Source organism: Chelonoidis abingdonii, chromosome 11 (genome assembly GCF_003597395.2).
Source record: "Chelonoidis abingdonii isolate Lonesome George chromosome 11, CheloAbing_2.0, whole genome shotgun sequence".
Taxonomy (NCBI): Eukaryota; Metazoa; Chordata; order Testudines; family Testudinidae; genus Chelonoidis; species Chelonoidis abingdonii.
The window spans coordinates 9,915,493-9,937,470 of record NC_133779.1 but is presented as its reverse complement, the minus strand read 5'-3'; the positions used below and the strand labels follow the sequence as shown (position 1 = coordinate 9,937,470).

The 21,978-nt window shown below is 45.5% G+C and overlaps 4 protein-coding genes across 5 annotated transcripts in view; 2 read left to right on the top strand and 2 right to left on the bottom strand.

Annotated features, from left to right (window-relative positions):
• Positions 1–21,978, bottom strand: part of LOC116818948 (uncharacterized) — a 791,372-nt gene that overhangs the window by 3,917 nt on the left and 765,477 nt on the right. The window contains 1 exon segment of the mRNA XM_075071409.1: positions 9,143–9,269. Coding sequence (XP_074927510.1) covers positions 9,143–9,269 — 127 coding nt within the window.
• The window catches only part of LOC116818951 (uncharacterized), a 923,585-nt gene that overhangs the window by 201,552 nt on the left and 700,055 nt on the right, over positions 1–21,978 (top strand).
• Positions 1–21,978, top strand: part of LOC116818947 (uncharacterized) — a 211,885-nt gene that overhangs the window by 166,993 nt on the left and 22,914 nt on the right. The gene's annotated exons all lie outside the window — the stretch shown is intronic.
• The window catches only part of LOC116826458 (uncharacterized), a 614,657-nt gene that overhangs the window by 588,686 nt on the left and 3,993 nt on the right, over positions 1–21,978 (bottom strand). The window contains exon 1 of one of the 2 annotated variants that reach the window (XM_075071426.1): positions 9,491–9,509. The exons of the other annotated variant lie outside the window; for it this stretch is intronic. The gene's annotated coding sequence lies outside the window, so the exon portion shown is untranslated. Of the gene's footprint in view, positions 1–9,490; positions 9,510–21,978 lie in introns of those variants that run through there. 2 annotated transcript variants of the gene reach the window in all.

Here is a 21,978-nt window from a genome sequence, read left to right as displayed (position 1 = left end):
TGGGTCTGGGGCTTGATTCTTTGGATCGAGAGAACCGTTTTCTTTTATTGGGGTGTTGGTTTTCATAACCATTCATCTCCAGGATGAGTGGAACTGGTGGTGATATTGGGAGACTGGAGTGTCTAAGGAAATTGCTTGTGTGGCTTGTGGTTAGCCAGTGGGGTGAAACCAAAGTCCTCTTTGTCTGGCTGTCTGGTTTAACTTAAAGGTGGAAAAACCCCAGCCTTGTGCTGTAACTATCCTGTTTAAGCAACTGGTCCTGAATTGGTACTCTCAGTTGGGTCCCGCCAGAACCGCATTATCACCGTGGCGTAGTCATGCTAGGATCCACAGAACCAGGTCAATTAAGCTTTAGGTCAGAATCCCATGCTATCCAAATTTGAAATTTGGGATTGAGAGTTTGGTTGGTTAAAGATCAGTGACCATGAACTAGAAATCATCAGCAAAAACAATGAAACTGCAAGCCCTGATTGACAGCCTGCAGTTTGAACATGAGCAAAAACTGGCAGAAATTCGAATGAAAGAGAAGCAAGCCTTGGCCCAGCTAAAAAAAGAGGCTGCTGGAAGAAAGAAAGAAAGAAAGACTGAGAAGAGAAAGAAAAAAGCTGCTAAGAGAGAAGAAAAAGCACGTAACGGGCGTTTGGAGCTTCTGGTTGCTGAGAAGGCGACGGTCGGACTCCAGCTCCAAGTCAAAAAATTAAGGGAAGAACAGCAGAAATTGTATCCTCTTGAAAGTCCAGTTTGTAACAATGTCGGAATGTTGAATAACTCTGAGCAGTTGTCTGGGTGTAACTAAATGTACCCCAACACTGCCACCTTTTATGTAAATGCTGTTACTGTAAGTTCAGTGGAAGGTGGCCCCATAAATTGTGCCAGTGCAATGTATGGGAGCGGTAACGGAAAATTCATAGAGAGTGTAAAAGTCAATGGTAAAAGCTGTTTAGGGCAAATTATGGCTTCTAACATCACTCTTGTTAAAGCAGATCTTGTCAAAGAGGAAGATTATTTACCAAATCAGAGTGTGAATGCTGTAGTCCTCTATGAATTTACTGTACGTGTGCCTTTAGCCAGAATCCACCTTGAATGGAATGGTGCTAAGCCTGAAGTTATAGCTGGGGTAAGGAAGTTATTGCCTAAAGATCTTTTGATTGGGGAAAATGTTAAAGCTTTGTTCAGTTCAAGTAGCCAGTCACAGGACAGAAATGATCTCAAACCTGTCTCTATTGTGGGCAATGATTTGCCTGAGGAGGGCTGCTCCAAAGGTGTGTCTGTGAATGGAATTTCTGAATGTCTATCTAATGTCTCAGAAGTAAATCTGGAATTAGACCAAGCACAGAAAGATCTTATTGGTCAAGAAAATGTTTCTCAGGAGCAGATTAAAGTAGATGGTCAGGTAAAAGCCCTAACAGAGGAAGGAAAGGGTAAATTTGGAATGGGTGATAAATTGGTGGCTAGTACAGCTTGTAAAAGTAAACCTAAAATGGGTAACTGTAATTTGCTGGAAGTAGCTCAGTGTAGTGAAAAAAGCAGCAGCTTATCCATTGGGAGTGGCAATGTGCCTGGCAGGGAAAGTTTGGAGGAGCCTAGGCAGCCTTGTGAGCTGATGGCCTTGTCTAGTCAGCAGTTTGGGAAGACAAAGATAGTGGAAAATGAGTGTCCCTACCCCTTACCTGTTTCCTGTGTGAAGAAATGTGACAGTGAAGGAAATGTGCCTGTGTCTGTCAGGGGGATTGACTTGCCTATGGAGGAAGCTACCTCGGTCTCCAAGCAGTTGTCTGTGAACAGCCCAGTGTGCTTGGACAAGGGAAATGAGATCCCAAGCTGTGTGTCTGGTGAAGGAGAATGTGTCTCCAGCTCTTCTTTGTCAGTGGAGCAGACAGAAGGTGCCTTTCAGCCTGTGAGGGTTGGGAATAGTGCAGTTGTCTCAGACTTGGTTGTGGATACAGCTAAAGCCCAGAAAGGAAAAGGTCCTAAGTTTGGGTCTGCTGCAGAGAATGGCACTGCGACTAGGTTACATCCAGTTAGTGTCGTAGCAAAATCCCAGAGATCAGACAATTCTGGTGCTTGTAGTTTGCCAGTTGCTAATGTGTGGTTGGAAAAGGGTGCAGCAACTCTGTCTGATCAGGGTGATACCCTAGCCAGGGCACAAGGAGAGCATGAAGGTGATTTAATTGGGTTACCTACTGACAGTTTTGACAACTTGTAGCAAGAAGGAAAAGATTCCTGAACTTGTTCATGGCCAAGGGAAGGAAAAGGCTTCTAACCTGTTATCTAAAAAGTCTATAAGTTCGCCTAAAAAGGGATTGTGTAGAAATCTGCCGGATGGGCCAAAGGTAATTCTGAATGTAAGTGAGGCCCAGAAAGAGTCTGTTGCTGCTCAGGAAAGTGTTCATTTAGAGCAAGTCCTAGGTAAAAAGGGTAAGGGCAAAACTTCTGTGAGGGGTGAATTGCTGCTTAAAGAAGCTCCTGGGAAAAGAAATCCTCATGGTAATCTGTGCAGGCAGTTTATTGCAACTGAAGGGTGCAAAAGTAATTTAGTCAAGGAAGTTTCAATTCCTAACAGCCAGAAATTTTCTGTTGTAAATGGATCCACTGACTTTCTTTTTAAAAGGTCCAGTGAGGGTAACTTTGAAAAGGTTTCTGATGGAGTAAAAGCCGTTAAGAAAGTTGAGCAGCCCTATAACCACGTGGCTGTATGTGGCCAGCTTGTTGGGAAGACAATGGTGTTGGGACAGGAATGTCTCCATGTTGATTCTGTAAGTGAGCAGTCTGTGCTTCAGGGTTTAAGGACAAATTTGGTTACTGGTATTTCAAAGCAAAACAGTTTTATGGCTCAATGCCTGAGGATGCAGGGGAGAGCAAGCAAACTCTCACTTTCAGACCCTTTGGATTTGTGTGGTATCTCTTTAAAATAGAGTCCAGCATCAGAATTGGTAGCAGCTAAGAAGTTAAAAACTAGTGTTTGTGTTGATGCAAATTACCTGGCTGGCAGGGAGAAGAAAGACTTGCTAATAGCTGTTAGCACAGAGAGCCCACCCATCAGCCAGTGAATTCTGTTAAGCAAGAGAAATCAGGGTTTGATCCTGCAGGACCGGGAGGAAAAAGAAAACTGTATTTTGCAAAGGGAAGCCATAGGTTAACCCTAAAATGCCAAAACCCCAATGATATTGAGCCAAAAGTGTGGCATGACAAACATGATTGTAAATAGACACTTGCAATGCATTTGTTGTTATAGCTAATGATGATTTTTGTAACTGATGTGTTGCTATTACCAAAAACTGTAAGAATGCACAATGTGCCTAATCTTTTGGAAAATCCTTTGAACACGCTGAGAGTAATGCATGAAGACATACTTTATGTTATAAGGCCTTGTTATACTGATGTTTCACAGTTAATGCCTATAAACAGTATTGGTACTTTCCACAGGGGAAAAGACATTCCAGACCTTAGGTGCTGTATAAAAAGGGAAACTGAGGCACATTACTGTATTGCTTTCATGGCTAAATGCCAAGATTCCTGTACTATAAACAACATTAATATCTACATTGGTTTGATGTTAATTGGGTTCCAAACATTTGCAAGCGTGTGTATGGATAAAGTAGCTGTTTTTTTAGCTCTTGGCAAGATCACATGAAACATACAGGAACCATGCTGCAAAAGCTAACCAAGTTTTACCTTAAGTTTGTAAAGAGATTCAATCGTTATTGAACATGACTTTAATAAACCATTTCTGTTATACACTGATATGGCTTCTAACCCAACACTAGCTGTAGTGAGACAGATCCAAGGATGGGGAGCTCTTAGGATGCAGTCAGTGATGTTTGTGTCATCTCTTCCTGCATCAATTTTGTGTTGGGGGTGTGACGTTATTAATATAATCTGGGACCATATAGAACATGGTTGCAACAAAGGACCTGTAGTGGCACCAAATCTTATGTAAAGGGGGTCATATAAAGTGTCTAAGACCAGGTTACAGGGTGCTGATTATGCTGTCTGTGTGCATGTGTCATTTTGTAGCTAAAGTTATGAGTATTGGCTCTGTACTGTCTGTATTTCAAACTTATGCTGTGCTTCTGGAAGACATCTCAGACAAGTTGGTGTTAGCTCTGCCTAGGCTGCTTGATGGCCCATTAAGGACCATCAGCTACACAACTGATCCATTGAGAGAAGGCAGATATGCCTTGTAACTCAGCAAAGTATGCAGGAACTTGTCCATGTAACTCCAGACTCCACTTTGCTGTAATTTTCCACAGTAAGAACAAAGAAGTGTTCTTACACCTGGAAAAGCCTATAAAAGGCTGATGCCTCATCTCCACCTTGTGTTCAATCCTGCCTCTTACCTCTGGAGGGACTTTGCTACAAACTGAAGCTCTAAACAAAGGACTGATGACCCATCCCAGTGGGGGATGTACTCCAGAGACTTGATTTGAACCTGCAGTTTTCTCCATCACTGCTACAAACCTGAACTAAGAACTTTGCCATTATTGTATGTAATTGATTCCACTCAACCAATTCTAGCTCTCATATCTATCTTTTTCCTTTTATACCAATCTCCTAGAACTTGAAGGGACCTTAAAAGGTCATTGAGTCCAGCCCCCTGCCTTCACTAGCAGGACCAATTTTTGCCCCAGATCCTTAAGTGGCCCCCTCAAGGACTGAGCTCACAACCCTGGGTTTAGCCGGCCAATGCTCAAACCATTGAGCTAGCCTTCCCCAAATCACACATGAATATGTAATACTCACATGGAAACATACATGTGCACATACAGACTTGGGTGCTCCCCCATCCATGGCTCCTCCCTCCTTTTGCTGTGCTGACTCATGTTCAAAGGGTTATGCCTGCACATTTATCATTTGTGACGATACCTGGAAAAGGTATCATGAAACGGGCATACATGCTGGTGGAGGGAGAGGAAAGAGAGAACACGGTGCTTATAAATAATATAAACTGCATTAATGGTCACATCCAAACATGAAATTAATTCTCTTTGTTTCTTTGTAGTCTTCACAGTGTACTGATTTTCACTGTGCTTAAGAGACCTGCACCAAAATCATGTGCCTATGAGACACATCCAGGATCAGTGCAGGTCACAGGAACTGACACATGGTTTGTGTGCCATGTTCTGCCCATGGCACACACATGTGGGATGATTTCCTGACCTGTCAGTTCGAAGCATAACGTAGTGGGGCAGAATGGCATGTAATAGTCAGGTTGGGTTGTTTCAAAGGCAGGGGGCATGTTCATGGGGCCGAGGAGGAGGAGGTCTGGTACTTTTTGGGAAGCAAGTGCTTTCAGCTTTCACTTGGCTTGTTTGAGCATAGTCGGTCTTTTTCAGGGCAGTGCATTTTGAAATGTAATTGAAAATGCTCTTGATGTGAGACAGCTTCTATGTTCCTGGGCACTTTCCTGAAAAATCCATTATCAACCAGGCCACCAGAGTGGGGAAGGGCCCGTCCTACATTCCAATAAACAAATCTCTGAAGGGGTTTCACTGGGTCAGATCTAAATGCTCAGGGGAGTTATCGGAAGCCACTGTGAATGGTGTGACATATACAAGGAATTACTTTTATACCTTCTGACTTGAGTGTTGTGTCGGGGGATGTGTGTGTGTAAATTTAGTGCTGGTGCAAGGTGCCTGATTAATAGCCCTGAAGAATTAAATCCTCTCTCCACCAAAGAACTTATTCACATTAGTGTGTCTTAACCCTGATCTGGAGGGACTGGTTTCAGAGGTGAAGAATGAATAAAAGCCTCCCTGGCCCATTCAGTGCCTGTCTTGTCTGCTGACATTATCAACAAGGGTGCCAAATACGGCAATGTGTTTTGTGCTGTGGACACATTTCCACTTGCAGTGGACTGAAACCACCAATTTCGTTTCACAGGCGGGCACAGGCATGCCATATGAGGGTAAGTTACCTGAGCTGGATGTGAAACAGCAGCCTACAGGTGAAAGGCTGCATCTTGCAGTGAGAGCTCCTCCACCACCCCTCTGAAATGTTGTGGCTGAATATAACTGTCACGGAGGTGAAGAACCCAGCACTGTCTGGTGGCAGGGGTGTTGCAGTTGGCTTCTAGTTTGGCCAGTGCAATTCATTCTTGCAGACTCCATTTTAATCTTCAGATCTCCTTAAAAACATCTCCCTCTAAAGCCTATTATAAGCATGGTTTGCCAATCCCACCAGTTATGGTATGTGGCAGGCAGGGGCTTATGATGTTGTCTGACTAGGGACTAGACTTTCACAACCAAATAGCTTCCTTCCTTCTGGCCTCTGAGAATGTAACATGAGCTTTGGAATCTCACTGTTTTCTCTACATTTCAAGGCTCCTTCAGCCTCATACACCTTCTTAGCCTGTACCTTAAATAACGGGGCCATGTTTTATCTCTCATGCTTGTTCTCAATGGGACTCTGATTCTTCTCGTTAAGAGGGTAATTGACATTAGAATCCTTCATTCTGTACTTGTGATGCTTCCTTTTAAATGGCACGAAGCTCACTTCTGTGTGGCTAAGAAATAGCTTGTTTACACAAGAATACCAGCCTTGCTCCCTGTACAAACACTGGAATTACATATCTATTCCTATTAGGTCCAGATCCTGTAGGGCCCAGAATATAATTAAGACAGGTCACTTGCAGAGTAACACTGAAGTTACTATCCCAAGTCTTTTATTTTGTAGGTATTAAAATGTTGATACATCTGGTCTCTGAAGTATCTAATTCCCATGCAAGATACCTATCTATATCTTTATCTAATATTTGTAACTGTTTGGGAGATTGTTTTCCCATCACCAAAGTGGAGTTTATATAGAGCACACCCATTAACTGGAATAGGAATTATCTATGCATATCCCCCGCTGAAAGATTAAACCCCTGCATGACATGTTACAAAGAAGAGATATTGAAGTCATTTCTAATAACCAAAGGATATCCCTCCTAACAGGTGTAGAGCCACAAAGAGCAGGCATTTGGCTTTATATGTAACAGAGTTGAATGAGAAAGGGGAACTTTCAATTTAAAAATCACACTTCTTTGGGGGTGGAGGGTTATTACCTACTTTTGTTACAGGTATGATTGGCCTAACTGAAAGAGTTTAGAGAAAAATAATGTCTCTATTGCTTCCTCCTAAGTTTGATTTCTTCTTGCATTTGGCAGCACATCATGTGTAGTAAATGTAACCATTTATTCATTTAATTTCCACTTTTGTTTGTGTGGAACCTTTTTTTTTTTTTTCAATCCCCAGTTAAATCATCCCAGCCAGGCTTCGTTCAAGCCTTGACTCTTAAAATAACCTCTAAGGAAGGAAATTCCACCACCTTCCTAGGTAACCCATTCCAGGGCTTCATCACTCTCCTAGTGAAACTAGTGTTTCCTAATATCCAACCCTAAACTTCCATCCATTGCCAACTTGAGATCATTACTCATTGTTCTGTCATCTGCTGCCACTGAGAAGAAGTCCCTAGAATCCGATCCTCTTTGAACCCCCCTTCAGGTAGTTGAAAGCAGCCTATCAAATCCCTCCTTATTCTTCTCTTCTGCGATTAAATAATCCCAGTTCCCCTCACTTCTCTCCTCACAAAGCATGTGTTCCAGTCTTCTAGTCATTTTGTTGCCCTCACTGGATGCTTTCTAATTTCTCATGCCTCTCCTTGTTAGTGTGGGCCCCAAAAATGGACACAGTACTCCAGACGAGGCCCCCCACATGTTACTGTTTGTTAAGGGGGGGAATGGACAGGAAACGGGGGACACAGCAATAGGCTCTGCAGCATCAGAGCTGGGAAGGGAACACTGGGGAAACAAGACTGTATCAGCACACAGAGCAAAGAGTCGGGCAAACACTTTTCAAAAAGTAGTGTGAACGAATCTTTATTTAGTTCAACGCTAAATTAAGGTTTCCACCAATGCCACCTAATATATAACTAAACTAGTGTTGTATGTAAAGTAAATAAGGCTCTTAAAATGTTTAAGAAGCTTCATTTAAAATTAAATTAAAATGCAGAGCCCCCCTGGACCCGGGCAGTGTGAGTGCCACTGAAAAACAGCTTGTGTGCCGCCTTCGGCACCCGTGCCATAGGCTGCCTACCCCGGTATAGACACTGCTGTGAAGAGCTTCAGAATACATCATCTTATAGGTGTAAAAATTGTACAGACTATACCACCACCCTGTGACATCATCAGCAAAGTGCCCATTTGTGCCTGGGTAGCAGCCCTGCCATGGGAGGGAGAAATGCAGCAAGGACTCAGCATCGGTGGCCAGGGTCGCTGTGCATAGAGATGGGGAGGTTATCTGAGGAGGGGGGTTATAAGTGGGAGAGGGAGGTTAAGAGTTAAAATAATAATTTTGGGGGTGAAAAAATGTAAAAAGAAGTGAAACTGAACAGAAATAAAACTGGAGTGTAGGCTCTAAAGCAACAAGGCTTCGGTAGGGATTGGGGGTTAAAGGTCTGGGATCCCCCACAGCTCTAGATCCCCAAACCTCTCCTCCCTCCCACTGACCCACCCAGCCCACTTCCCGGGTGCCCTTCCTCCACACTCCCCTCCCCTTCTTCCCATTACTCTCAGACAGCACCACCTCCCAGCACCTTGGGAGCTTCTTGTGTTCCCTCCTCGTCTCTCATTACCTCATCCCTCCCTGCTGCTTCTTAGCTCTAACACTGCACACATCCTCCCCATGTCCTGGCACCCCAGAATTAGCTACTCCCCCCTCTTCTCCGCCCCTCCCACAGCTCTGTTCTCCCTTCACCGGTGGGGTCCTGAATGGCAACATTATACGCTCTCCTACCGAAAGAGGAGCTCATCTGACTGTCACACAAGCCATGCACCAGTCACACACCTATTTACTCAATATAGAATTCTACAGGCAGCATATTTTCCTCTTAAAATGAGGAAAAGGCATGAAAGCTACAGTGATTAATGTAGTTACTAATGTAGCCAATAAGGATACATTCAATGCAATTTTAAAATGACTGTCAGCACCAAAAAAGGCAAATGTCCAAAAGTTATACTAGTGGGTGGGAGATAAGGCAAAAACGGTGGGCAAGAAAACTTGTCAAAACTTGTGTGATGAATGAAAGTGTAGAGTTATTACTACTCAAGTTCTTTAGAGACCCCACAGCTTCTAATAGCCAAGGGGACAAGACTTCTTACTCAGCAAGATCACCGTCTCATAGTTCTCCTGCATGACATCTCTGTAGAGGGCTCTCTGAGTGAGGTCCAGCAGTGCCCATTCCTCCTTGGTGAAATATACAGCCACCTCCTCGAAAGTCACCAGCCCCTGAAAGAGAAAGAGTCCAACACTCAGTACCTGCTGCCCCAGTCACAACCCCACTATGCACCGAACAGCAGCACTGGTAAATGGAAGCTCCAGGAGGCACATGTTAACAGAACCCTATCTCACCTTGCTTAGAGCAGACAGGAGGCATCAAGGTAGAAAGAGAGAACCTTTGTGGCTCCCAGCTGATAGATGGAGGCAGGGTCTTCATATTTATCACATACCTACTAGCCAGAGCTTGATATAGGAGATGGGGCTGGCTCTGGACCCTACTGATGGCTCCCTGGTAGGAATTTCAACACTCTTCAAATAAAATATATGGAAAAAAGGGGATGTCAATAGTAAAGAATATAAGTTAGACAAGGGGTAGGCAACCTATGGCACGCGAGCTGATTTTCAGTGGCACTCACAATGCCCGGGTCCTGGCCACCAGTCCGGGGGGTCTCTGCATTTTAATTTAATTTTAAACAAAGTTTCTCAAAGATTTTAAAAACCTTATTTACTTTACATACAACAATAGTTTAGTTATATATTATAGACTTAGAGAAAGATCTTCTAAAAATGTTAAAATATATTACTGGCACTCGAAACCTTAAATTAGAGTGAATAAATGAAGACTCGGCACACCACTTCTGAAAGGTTGCTGACCCCTGAGTTAGAAGGTCAGAATTGTAGGAAATTGTAGGGGAAGCTGTCCACGGAGTCCCCGGGCGATGCTCTGTGGAACTGCTCCACTAAGCCAGTCAGGACTTTGGGAGGCCTTCTCCCTTGGAGCAGACTTGTTCAGGGCAAGAAGCTCACAGTCTTCACCTCCTGGGTCTCTCTTGGAGCATTCCAGATTCTCTGCCCCTCCGTGTGCTTCCCACAGCGAGCCCACCCAGGCGGAGGTCCTGGGGAAGCCACAGGGCTCTGCGCCCCACTTTGCAGCAGACGTGACTCTTAGCCAGCAAAACAGAGGTTTATTCGATGACAGGAACAGGGTCGAAAACAGAGCTTGTAGATTATAGCGAACCAGACCCTCGGCTGGGTCCATTCTGGGGCAGTGAGCCGACTCCTAGGTTGCACTTCACTCCTCGTCCCAGCAAGCTCAGAGGACTAACCACCCCCTCCAGCCCCGCCTCTCTGCTCAGCTCCTTTCCCGGGCCAGGAGGTCACCTGATCCCTTTGTCTCCACACTTCAGTTGCGCACCTTTGCAGAGGGAGGGCCCAGCGCCATCAGTTGCTAGGAGGACAGAGTGTCAGGCTTTAGTGCACTTGGCCCTTGCTCTGCAGCAATCACACACCCTTATCCCACACCTAGACACTTGGAACTGCCATGGGACACTGAGCACCAACACAGTATTCGGTAGCAAATTAGAATCAGTCCCAGTTCTCACATTCTTCTCCCTTTCGGGACGAAACTGAGCCAGGTTCACTCCGAGCCAGTGACCTGGGGGAAGTCAACCCCACACGTTCCACGGGATCGCCCGATCTCTCCGAATTCTCGTGTGAGTTTATACAGCCCTTCCAGTTTGTGGGCCCCTTTGCTTGAGTGTGCTTGATGGCACTTTGCAAGGGCCACATGGGAAGGTTTATGCGGGCTGTACCTTTTGCACCAATACTCCTGGTCTTAAAACTGGAAGGTTTTCTTCCCAGCGGCTACTGGGGCTGCGATTCGCTTCTTGTGTTAAGAGCCCCAATACTTGGCCCTTGGCCAGGCTCTGGGCTTGCGGCAGCCGCTCCCCAGCCTTGTGGCCCAGACAGCAACACCTTCTCTGCATCCCCATCTTATACTTTCCAGCTTTTACCGTCAGCCCACCTCCTTTGAGGCAGCCCAGCACCATCTTCCCCGGGACACCTGTTCCTCCGCAGACTTGGCTAAAGATGCATGTTATCAGGTTGTTCTGCCAGGGCCAAGTTCTCCCATGCCCTCGGCTGTGTCTAAATTCTCCCCAGGGCCTAGGCAATGGAGGTCGGGCATCTGGACACTGTCGGTATGGCTTAAGCTTCTGATAGCCCATAAAACAGACATTTGCGATGTCTTCCTTTTGGGATCAGCCCCACGTGAGGCTCATGGTCTGTAACGGCCTGATCCCAATCTAAAGCTCAGATAGTCTTGAACCTCTCTTCCCAGGATCTGGGTTGCTTCCCAGTGGACTTCAATGCATGTGGGGAACAATACCTAATGGGGAGATTGGCTCCACCTCAGGGAGAGTACTGCACCGGGGGTCTTTACCCTTCCCTCCCAATTACCTCCCCTTTGTCAGGTCCAGGGGTCCCTTCACTCTCCTCCCATAAAGCAGCTGAGAGGGAAGAACCCTGTGGATTCCTTGGGGCACCACCAGCTGCTCCTGATTCTCCAGTTCTTACTTCCCCTTGGGGGCCCATTTCCCGGACAGGAATCCCTTCTCCGCAGGAACTCTGTCCCTGCAGCCTTCCCAGGGGGTTTGCAGTGCTGTGGCCAGCGAAGTTCCCTCAGCGTTCTCCAAGGAGGAGTCCTTGCAGTCGGTCTGGATTCAGCGTGCTGGGACAGGGCGTGTGGACCTGTTCCCTCTCACTGGCTGGGCCTGGGTCACAGCCTTGAGCCTTGTTCCCCTTGGTAGCTCCTCGCCTGCTGTTTTGTAATCATTCCCAGCAGCACGTTGACCAGGCAACCTTTGGTTTGGAGTGACCTGCCTGCTGGGTGTCCCCCCATTCAGCTGGGGTTCAGCTTCCCCCGTGCTCAGCGCTGCCCTGGCTGTCCCAGTGAGGGGCAGGGCAGCGAGCTCTCTGCTCTTGTCTCAGATCAGAGCCAGCGTTGAGCCCCCTCTCGGTGTGCAGGGGGGGCGGAGCATCTTTCCCTTCCCCCTCAGGTCCAGGGGGCTGGTTACAGGTAGGCAGGTATCCTGAGTCCAGCAGCCCCTTCCGCCTGCCAGCCAGGTTATTTGCAATTTTCACTGACCATCCATCCAGCGCAAATTTTGGTTCCTGGATTGAATTCAAAGCCTTGGGACCCTTACAGTAGCAGGGCCTGGATCCTGTCCCAGGGGAGAGCAGTCACTCCCCAACAGGGCCCCCGCCGATATACCTAGTAGAACCCCATGACAGCCGGCTCCGACCCCTCTGCGTCTTCACAGGGAATCTGGGTCATAGGGTAGGGCGCGGGACTTTCACCAGGGACTTCACCCAGGTCCCACGTCCTCAGCTCTGCGCTTGCACCACCACAGTTCTCTATGTCCCAGGGCCTCCGGCCCCTGCAGGTGTGTTTCCCGCACTGGGACCCCTGGGCAGCCCCGTATGTCTCTCCACTCCACCATCACCGTCCATAGTCTCTGCTTGCTTCTCCTGCCAGCTTTTCACAGCCTCTTGCTCTCTCTCATGGTCCTCTACGCTCCTCTTCGGCTCTCTGCTTCAATCCATCCGTCCCGATCCCCTGATGGGAACCAAAGTTGAAGACCCTTGTCTGGTTGGGAACCGATCTCAGGAGTGCCTGATGTGCTTCCAGCTGCTCCAATTCTTGTAGCCACCTGGTCAGTAATTGTCCTAGAGCGTGTCCTCCTCTCCAAATGCAGATGAACTGTGCCCTTTAGGTGAACTTCCCATGTGAAACTCTCTCTTGTGCACAGGAATCACAATGTCCTCTTAAGGAAGCTGATGATAGGCCATCACTTCACCGTTCCAAGTGGCTCTGGACTCACAGGCTATGTGCTCTTGGCTCCACCATGGTTCCAGGAGAACCCCTGGTGTGCCAGCCCTTCTCGTGATCACCACTCTTTGCCAGGGTCGAGCTGCAGACTCCTCTGCCCTGGGACTGTCTGCAATCCCCAGGGGAACCTGCTACTGTAAATCCTTCTCTCTCCAGGGTCGAGCGGCAAGCTCCTCCCCCAAGACTGCTCGCTGCAATCCTCAGGGGACCCAGTTACTCCAACAGTCCTTCTCGCTGGTCACACACTCCCAGAGGTTAACTGCCCCTGAAACCGTCCCTCTCTTAGCCTTCAGCACGCCTGGTCCTCATTATCTTCTCTTTTGTTTTTTCTGGCTCCCCAGTCACTTACTGCAAGAATCGCCATTACGGGGTGCAGTACATCCACGCTCCCACCAGTTGTCCAGAGTCCCGGGCAATGTTTGAATGCTCCCACAAAGCAGTCAGGACTTTGGGGAGCCTCCTCTCCCTTGGAGCAGACTTGTTCAGGGCAAGAAGCTCACATGTCTTCACCTCCTGGGTCTCTCCTTCGAGCATTCAGCATCTCTGCCCCGTGTGCTTCCCACAGACGAGCCACCCAGGCGGGTCCTGGGGAAGCCACAGGGCTCTGCACCCACTTTGCAGTAGAACGTGACTCTTAGCCAGCAAAACAGAGGTTTATTCGATGACAGGAACAGGGTCTAAAACAGAGCTTGTAGATATAGCGAACCAGACCCCTCGGCTGGGTCCATTCTGGGGGGCAGTGAGCCAGACTCCTAGGTCTGCACTTCACTCCTCGTCCCCAGCAAGCTCGAGACTAACCACCCCCTCCAGCCCCGCCTCTCTGCTCAGCTCCTTTCCCGGGCCAGGAGGTCACCTGATCCCTTTGTCTCCAACACCTTCAGTTGGCACCTTTGCAGAGGAGGGGCCCAGGCCATCAGTTGCTAGGAGACAGAGTGTCAGGCATTTAGGTGCACTGGCCCTTTGCTCTGCAGCAATCACACACCCTTATCCCACCACCTAGACACTTAAGAACTGCCATGGGGACACTGAGGCACCAACACAGTATTCAGAGCAAACATTAAGAACAGTCCCAGTTCGTCACAGAAGCTATCAGAAATCAATGACCAATCGATGAAAATAAGAAGGAAGTTTTGAAAAGTATATTAATGCTAACAATGGTAGTGATAAATTACTAGACGGAAATGGCAGAACTATCAAAAATAATGCAGAAGAGGTAAAAGTGTTCAATAAATATTTCTCTCCTGGATTTGGAGAAAACCAGATGATGTACTCATATCATAAAATGTTAACGACGACACTCTTTCCATTCCAGCAAGAACTCACGAGGACGTTAAACAGCGGTTATTAAAGTTAGACATGTTTAAATAAGCAGGTCCAGATAACTTGTATTCAAGAGTTCTTAAAGGCCTGATGGAGGAGCGTGGTGGACTATTAATGCTGATTGCAATTAGGACTTGGAACACTGGGGAAATTCCAGAAGACTGGAATAAAGCTAATGCTGTGCCAATACTAAAAAGTGTAGAAGAGATGACCCAGCTAATTACGAGAGTGTCAGTCTGATATCAATACTGAGCAAAATAATGGAGCAGCCGATACTGGATTTCATTAATAAAGAATTAAAGAAAGGTAATATAATTAGTACCCATTAACAAAGGTTTAGAGAAAATAGACCCAACCAACTAACAGGATATCCTTATTGGATGAGATCAAAAGTTTGGTTGCAGCTAATATTATTGACATAATATACCTGGACTTCTGTAAGGCATATGACTTGATTCAGCACAATATTTTGACTAAAAAACGAGAATGATACAAAATAAACACGGCATACATTAAATAGATTAAAAACTGGGATTGTAAATGGGAAACCATGGTCGAGTGGATTTATTTCTAGAGGGTTCCCACACGGATTGCTTTTTGGCGGTGTGCTATTTAACATTCTTATCAATGACCTAGAAGAGAATATAAAATCATCACTGATAAAGTTTGCAGTTGCCACAAAGATTGGGGGTGGTGGTAACTAATGAAGTGTCAGTAGATTCAGGTTCCGGCACTGGGAGTCTGGGAAGTTTTCCCAGCCCTGGCTGGAGGGTTATTTCCTGTTCCACAAAGAGGAGAAATTCCATTCTCAAATTCCATGCCTTGAAATTAGGCCCTATCTAACACTGCACTCCATATTCATCATAGTGGTATGATTATAATAGGATTAGGACATAATTATGATGCATTTTGTGCAAGATAATCCATGCACACAAATAGGATAATCATATTCAGCACATCACGCCTGTTTGTACTGAAGTTATAGATACTGATACATTTCAAATGTGCTTACTCTGGGTAACACCCACAACTAGCCTTTCAGGTACAACAATGAAGCCAGACACTGCTGATGGCTGATCAACAAAGACAATGGACCATAGAAGAGCTTAGCCTTCCCATGAATATTTCAGCCAGCCTATTAGTCATGGATAGTATGACTCGGCAGAGCATACTAAGGCATGTGACCAAACCACATGACAATGAACTCCATTTTGGTACCTGTATTTTTCCACAAACTGGACTGGGAACTGAGTTTGGAACAAAGGGGTCCCGCCATAAGAAAAAGGTACATAAGGTGGGGTATGACATAATCTCTTGACCTCTTCCCCATACAAGAGAACTCCTGGAAATGTCTGAGGAACAAAGTCTGAAGTGGAGGAAGTGCTGGTCCAAGGGTAAAGGGATTTCTAGCTTGTGTATGGAAACTTAGGGGACTGCTTGTATCATCAGTCAGGGTGAGAAAATGCTAATTCAAATTCTATCCATTTAGTATGTTAGGCTTAGTTTGAGTTTTTCGTTATTTGCTAAGTAATCTGCTTTGATCTGTTTGCTATCACTTAGAATTGTTGAGATATTTTAGGGTTAAGTAAAAGAGCTGGGAAGCTGCTAATGTGCTGACATGGCATTAGGGGACAAAGGCATAAGCAGGCAGTAATTCTTTGCTTAATAAATAGGTTGCCATATTTTTTCTTTCCCTGTTGCTTGTGAGAATTGATAAGGATGCAGATGCAAGAGAAATCTAGTTTTCAGAATGAATGTCTTTCGTGTAAAAGAAATGTTATCTCCCCCTCCTGTCCTTTCCCAGCTACATAAACAAGCCCTGGCTTATGGCCCCTTCCTCCCTCCCCTGAGAACTGCTCATTGCCCCTTCCTACGTCCCCTGAGAACTGCTGTTTAAGGAAATTTGTAGCAACACATTATTGCAAATAACTGTATTTTCAAGGTAAAAATGCCTGTATGACATGCCTAATGCTTTGATATGGTGGGCATACTAATGGTATGGTTGTTTCTATTACTTAATGAGGCTTTTTGGGGTGCTATAACAGATGTAGGAGTTTACATACTAACTTAGAAAAAAGGAGTGTGACGTAACTAATCTAGTGCTTACTCGACAATTGGGTCGAGGGAAACAAGTATCACAATAAAGAAGCCTGTACTCATATCTGCCTCTTGGTCAACCTGCTCTTTTTTTCTTCTAACATTAATCACTTAAAATTGATCTTTCTGCAGTTAATAAACTTGTTTTATGCTTTATCTTAATCAGTGCATTTTGAGTGAAGTGTCTGGGGAAAATCTCAGCTTGGTTAGCACAAGCTTGTTGTGCATATCTGTCCCATATCGAGGGGAAGGCGAATTATATTAATGAGCTTACATTATAAAGATCCCTGTGCACTATAAGATGGTATAATTCTGAATTTATACTTCAGCAGGTGTGCAAGGTTAGGGAGCTGGAAAATTAGCTGTTGTCATCTATCTGCCCTTGAGTGGCTTAGGTAAAGCACTCAGGTAGCTTAGTTGAGTGCATGGTACCACCTGCTCTCATGTTGGGTGATAATAGGGCCTGGAGAGGCTGACTGAATCTTCAGCAAAGCAGTGTGAGAAGGGCCAGCCCAGCCTGAGGGTTAGCAGGCACAGCGGTTCCCAGAAGCCCCCCAGACTGCACCCCGTGGTGACAACCCATCACACCCTAGATTACACAAGTGTCAGCAGGTTTGTCACATCCTGTTATTTCCTGCTTCCCACCACCTGTAGCAGCTACCACCTTCCTATGCCTTTACTGCTCCTCTCCCTCCAAGCAGAGCCCCCCACCAGTTCTGTGATAATCTCTTACCTGAGCCAGCTCCATTGCAGCCATTTCCTTCCCCCTGGGAGGATGGGATGATCTGGAGCAAACGTGGACGTTATTCTGTAGCCTGACAGGACGAGAAGGGCAATGTGAGAGAATTCAGATGGGGCTTTCGTCCATTCCACATGCCAATTCTCCCCAGGATTTTCCCCTGCTAATGGACATTCTAGGTTCTGCCACACTGTGAAGTACAGAATGACCTTATTCCAGTACAGGCCTAGCCCTCTCCCACCAGGATGTAACCCTCTGAGACATGGTGAAACCCTCCCAGTAACAGTCTCTCTGTCACACTTATCAAGTTTGCACCCGATACCAAGCTGAGAGGGGGTTGCAAGTGCTTTGGAGGATGGGATTAAAATTCAAAATGAGCTGCAGAAACTGGAGAAATGGTCAGAAGTAAATAGGATGAAATTCAATAAGGACAAATTCAAAGTACTCCATTTAGGAAGGAACAATCAGTTGCACACATACAAAATGGGAAATGACTGCCTAGGAAGGAGTGCTGCAGAAAGGGATTTGGGGGTCATAGCGGATCACAAGCTAAATATGAGTCAACAGTGTAATGCTGTTGCAAAAAAAAAAAAAAAAAGAAAAGAAAAGAAAAGAAAACATCATTCTGGAATATATTAGCAGGAGTACTTTAAGCAAGACACGAGAAGTCATTCTTCTGCTCTACAGGCCACAACTGGAGTACTGTGTCCAGTTGCAGGTGTCACATTTCAGGAAAGATGTGGACAAACTGGAGAATGTCCAGAGAAGAGCAACAAAAATGATTAAAGATCTAGAAAACATGGCCTATGAGGGAAGATTGAAAAAATTGGGTTTGTTTAGTCTGGAGAAGAGAAGACTGAGAGGGGACATGGTAATAGTTTTCAAGTACATAAAAGGTTGTTACAATGATGTAGGAGAAAAATTATTGTTCTTAACCTCTGAGGATACGATTAGAAGCAATGGCTTTAAATTGCAGCAAGCGTGGTTTAGGATGGAGATTAGGGAAAAAACTTCCTAACTGTCAGAGTGGTTAAGCACTGGGTGGAATCTTCATCACTGGGGATTTTTAAGAGCAGGCTGGACAAACACCTGTCAGGGATGGTCTAGATAATACTGAGTCCTGCCTTGAGGGCAGGGGACTAGACTAGATGACCTGTCGAGGTCCCTTCCAGTTCTATGATTCTATGAACCAAAGGCCAGAGAAGAGCAGAGTCAAAGGAGTCACTTTGGGGATTCTCCCCATCATTGGCCCCAAGGCAGCTGTCTCAGGTTAACTAAGTTGTTTGATGCTCCAGCCTTTATACAATCTCTCCTGGGAGTGCCCCTTTCATTGGCTGGGCCTAGTTTTAGCTTTTGGCAAGAGTGACCCCTGGGGCTCTGAGACTGGGCGTTCTTGCCTCAGCACATCTTGTTTCTTTCTGTGGCTCCCCAGCAAGTTCAAATGGGTAGATACTCCTGATAGAGCCCGTGAACATAAGAAGGGCCCGCTGCCTCAGACCAATGGTCCATCTAACTCAGTGACCAATGTCAGGTGCTTCAGAGCGAAAGAACAGAACAGGTAATCATCAAGTGATCCATCCCGTCACCCATTCCCAGCCTCTGGCAAACAGAGGCTAGACACACCATCCCTGCTCATCCTGTCTGTGACACTGGCAGATGAGGTGTTAGCTCTTGCAAAAGCCCCCATGTCTTAATTGAACATGGACAAACACATGGCTGGAATCAGTCTGACTCACCTGTGTTAGTATTGTTAAAACAGGTATTAGAATTGTAAGAATGTGTTTACACTTTATTGAATGCTTGTGAGTTGGTGCCTGGGTTAATATCTGACTAGTTGCAGGGGATAGGACTAGATGACCTCCTGAGGTCCCTTCCAACCCTGATATTCTATGACTCTATGACTGGCAGTAACCTGAACATTGCTGTGATTCGTGGTGTAAGGCAGTGGTTCTCACCAGGGGTCAGGGGCCTCCTGGGGGGCCACTAGAAGGTTTCAGGGGGGTCAAACTAGGCCCAGCCAAATTAGATTCGCTGAGGCTCAGGGCAGAAAGTTGAAGTCCCAGTGCAGGGGGCTGAAGTCCAGGGCCCTGAGCCCCACCACCCGGGTCTGAAGCCAAAGCCTAAGCAATGTGGATTTGTGGGGCCCATGTGGCATGGTATCCCAAGAGGGGAAGAAAGTGCCTCAAGGGTTGAGCCCTGACACACTACTGGCTTAGTGGGTCTCTGCCAGTCAGGAAGGGGTAGCAGTGAGGGAAGACTGGCAACTGATGGTTGGAGGGGGGAAGAGGTTTGGGATATGGTGGTGGAAGAAGCGTCTGGGACTGGATAACCTGGGGTGGGGCAGTCTCCATAGGAGACACTTGCTCCTCCTGTGCCCTTTTCACACCCTCTTCAGAGTAGAGAATGACCACCCTCTCCCCACCCCCAGAGGCAGCCATGTCTGAGGACTCTTCCAAGTTGCACCCACTAACTCTCTTCCTATTTGGGGTATAGCTCGGGGCAACAATTTCCCACCAAGATCAACCCAGCAGACTGTTAGCTGTTCTGGTGCGACAGGGTGCGTCAAAGACAGAACTGCAGTACTTCTCGGGCAGAATTTATTTTCTTCATTCAAAAAAAAAAAAAAAAGAAATTCGGCGCTGGATGTGAATTCTGTTTATACGCAGTGGTGCAGAATTCCCATATGAGTAACTCACACCCAGAACAAACATAACCTGCTCATTCCCATCTCTTCTCCCTATATGTCGAGTCCTAGAGTTGCTGCTGTCATTAATGCACGCAGGCTTTCACTCCCATCAGTGCTGGCGAGACCCAATCCAGTTACGGGACCGAACCCTTATTCTCCCATCACATGGGACAGTCTCAGCTGAGGGAGGGTGAGAGTGGGAGGGAGTATAAAGGGAAAAGTGTTGTTGTAGCCATGTTGGTTCCAAGATATTAATACAGAATAAAACCCACCACAAAAAAACCACACAATCTACACTCCACAGCATAAAATGACAATAAAATAAATAGCCTATCTCCTAGAACTGGAAGGGACTTTGAAAGGTCACTGAGTCCAGACACCTGCCTTCTCTAGCAAGACCAAGTACTGATTTTTGCCCCAGCTCCTGAAGAGGCCCTCTCTAGGATTGAACTCACAACCCTATGTTTAGCTAGCCAATGCTCAAACCACTGAGCTATCCATCCCCCCAACAAAAAAGGAAAAGAAAGCAACATGATGCAAACTACAACATCCTAGGACAAAAGTACACCATGGAAAATAGCTCAGCTCAAACCAACACAATACAGGGACCAAACACGCTGAGGCAAAACAATGCACCATAAAACTGCAACACAACATGGTGCATCAGAGTTACAAATGGCACATGCAAAACAGCTCAGCATAGAATAGGACACAGCACAAAAGAGAATTATTTCATTGTAGGCCTGGAAGGGATCTTGAGAAGTCGTCTCTTCCAGCCTCCTGTGCTGAGGCAGGACCAAGTATCTCTAGACGTTCCCGGACTAGTATATCTCTAACTTGGTCTGAAAAACTTCCAATGAAGGAAATTCCACAGCTTCTCTTGGAAACCAATGCAATGCAAACACAGACCAAAACAATGCTGTACACACACATGCTGGGCTTGGGGTTAAGGGGAGAGGCAACAATTCAAACAATCTGGGTTCAGTTCCCAGTTTTGCCCCAAATTTTCCATGCAAATTTGAGCAAATTGCTTCAGTTCCCCTATCTGTAAAATGGAGAGTCACCTCACACCATTGGCCTATTTAGCCTTTGAGCCTTTTGTGGCAAGGTCTCTCTGCAGGGCCAGCTCTAAGTTTTTTGCCACCCCAAGCAAAAAAATTTTGGCTTCTTCCTCCCACCCCTTTTTTTTTTTTTTTTGGCTTTTACACATTTGCACTTTGCAATTTTTTTTTTGACTGTTTAAAATTTAAAAAAATGAAAACAGACAATTTGTAGTTAGTGAAATATAAATTTCCCCTAGTGTACTCATTTAAATTTAAGCATAGAGAAATGTTTGAGAAATGCTTGTCTTGGTCTAATCAACTGCGAATAATTTACATTCTGAGTTCAACTTTTCAGTATAAGTGAATCTGACTTTTCTCAAACCTGTATGTGTTTGAAAGAATAATTTTCCCCATTTTCTAAATATATTCTCCTATTCGGCACTTTCTTTACCAAAGTGACAGAATCTGCCAACTCTATTGCTGTTCCAGTGCCACATTTCCATGCTATGCTAAGCCAGTCCTTCTGTAGGGAGTATTTCTTGTTAGCATGGCACAGGAAAAACGGTAAAGCACACACAAAATCTGCAGAGGTTCCTTTGCTCTGGCAGGAGAGGGAAAAAATAGATGTCAAATCTGGTTCACAACTGAGATCAGACTGATTGATTGTAGTAACAAAGCCAAGTAAAGTTTAAAATGGATTTAAGGCTAACAGTGTTGCCTTGTAAAAGACCATTTGAGTTTTTGACTACAGTGTCTGGCTTTTGTTCTTTTGGGGCATAAGCTGAAAGTTACTTGTTATCTGTACTTATTTTTTGGAACTCTGATCTCAGAGCATAACTTTCTGAGGAATATATTGGTACATCCATAAAAGAATTTACCATTTTTTGTTTAATCTTTAAAATGCTTGCATTTTTAAATAAGAGTCTCTTTTCCATTTATATGTAAGTGTGATTCCCCAAAGGATGGAGTATTTATTTGTTTCATTTTACCAAAGTTAAATATATATTGTCCTCTATCAGGTAAGATCCTATTCATGTGCTGGAGCAGCTTATATGAAGGAAATATGCATATAAAGCATTAGTAAAAGCATTTAACCATTGTACTGCTGTTATAGTACTATTGAGGAATATATGGCGGTTTCTGAGCATTTATTAGGAATTTAA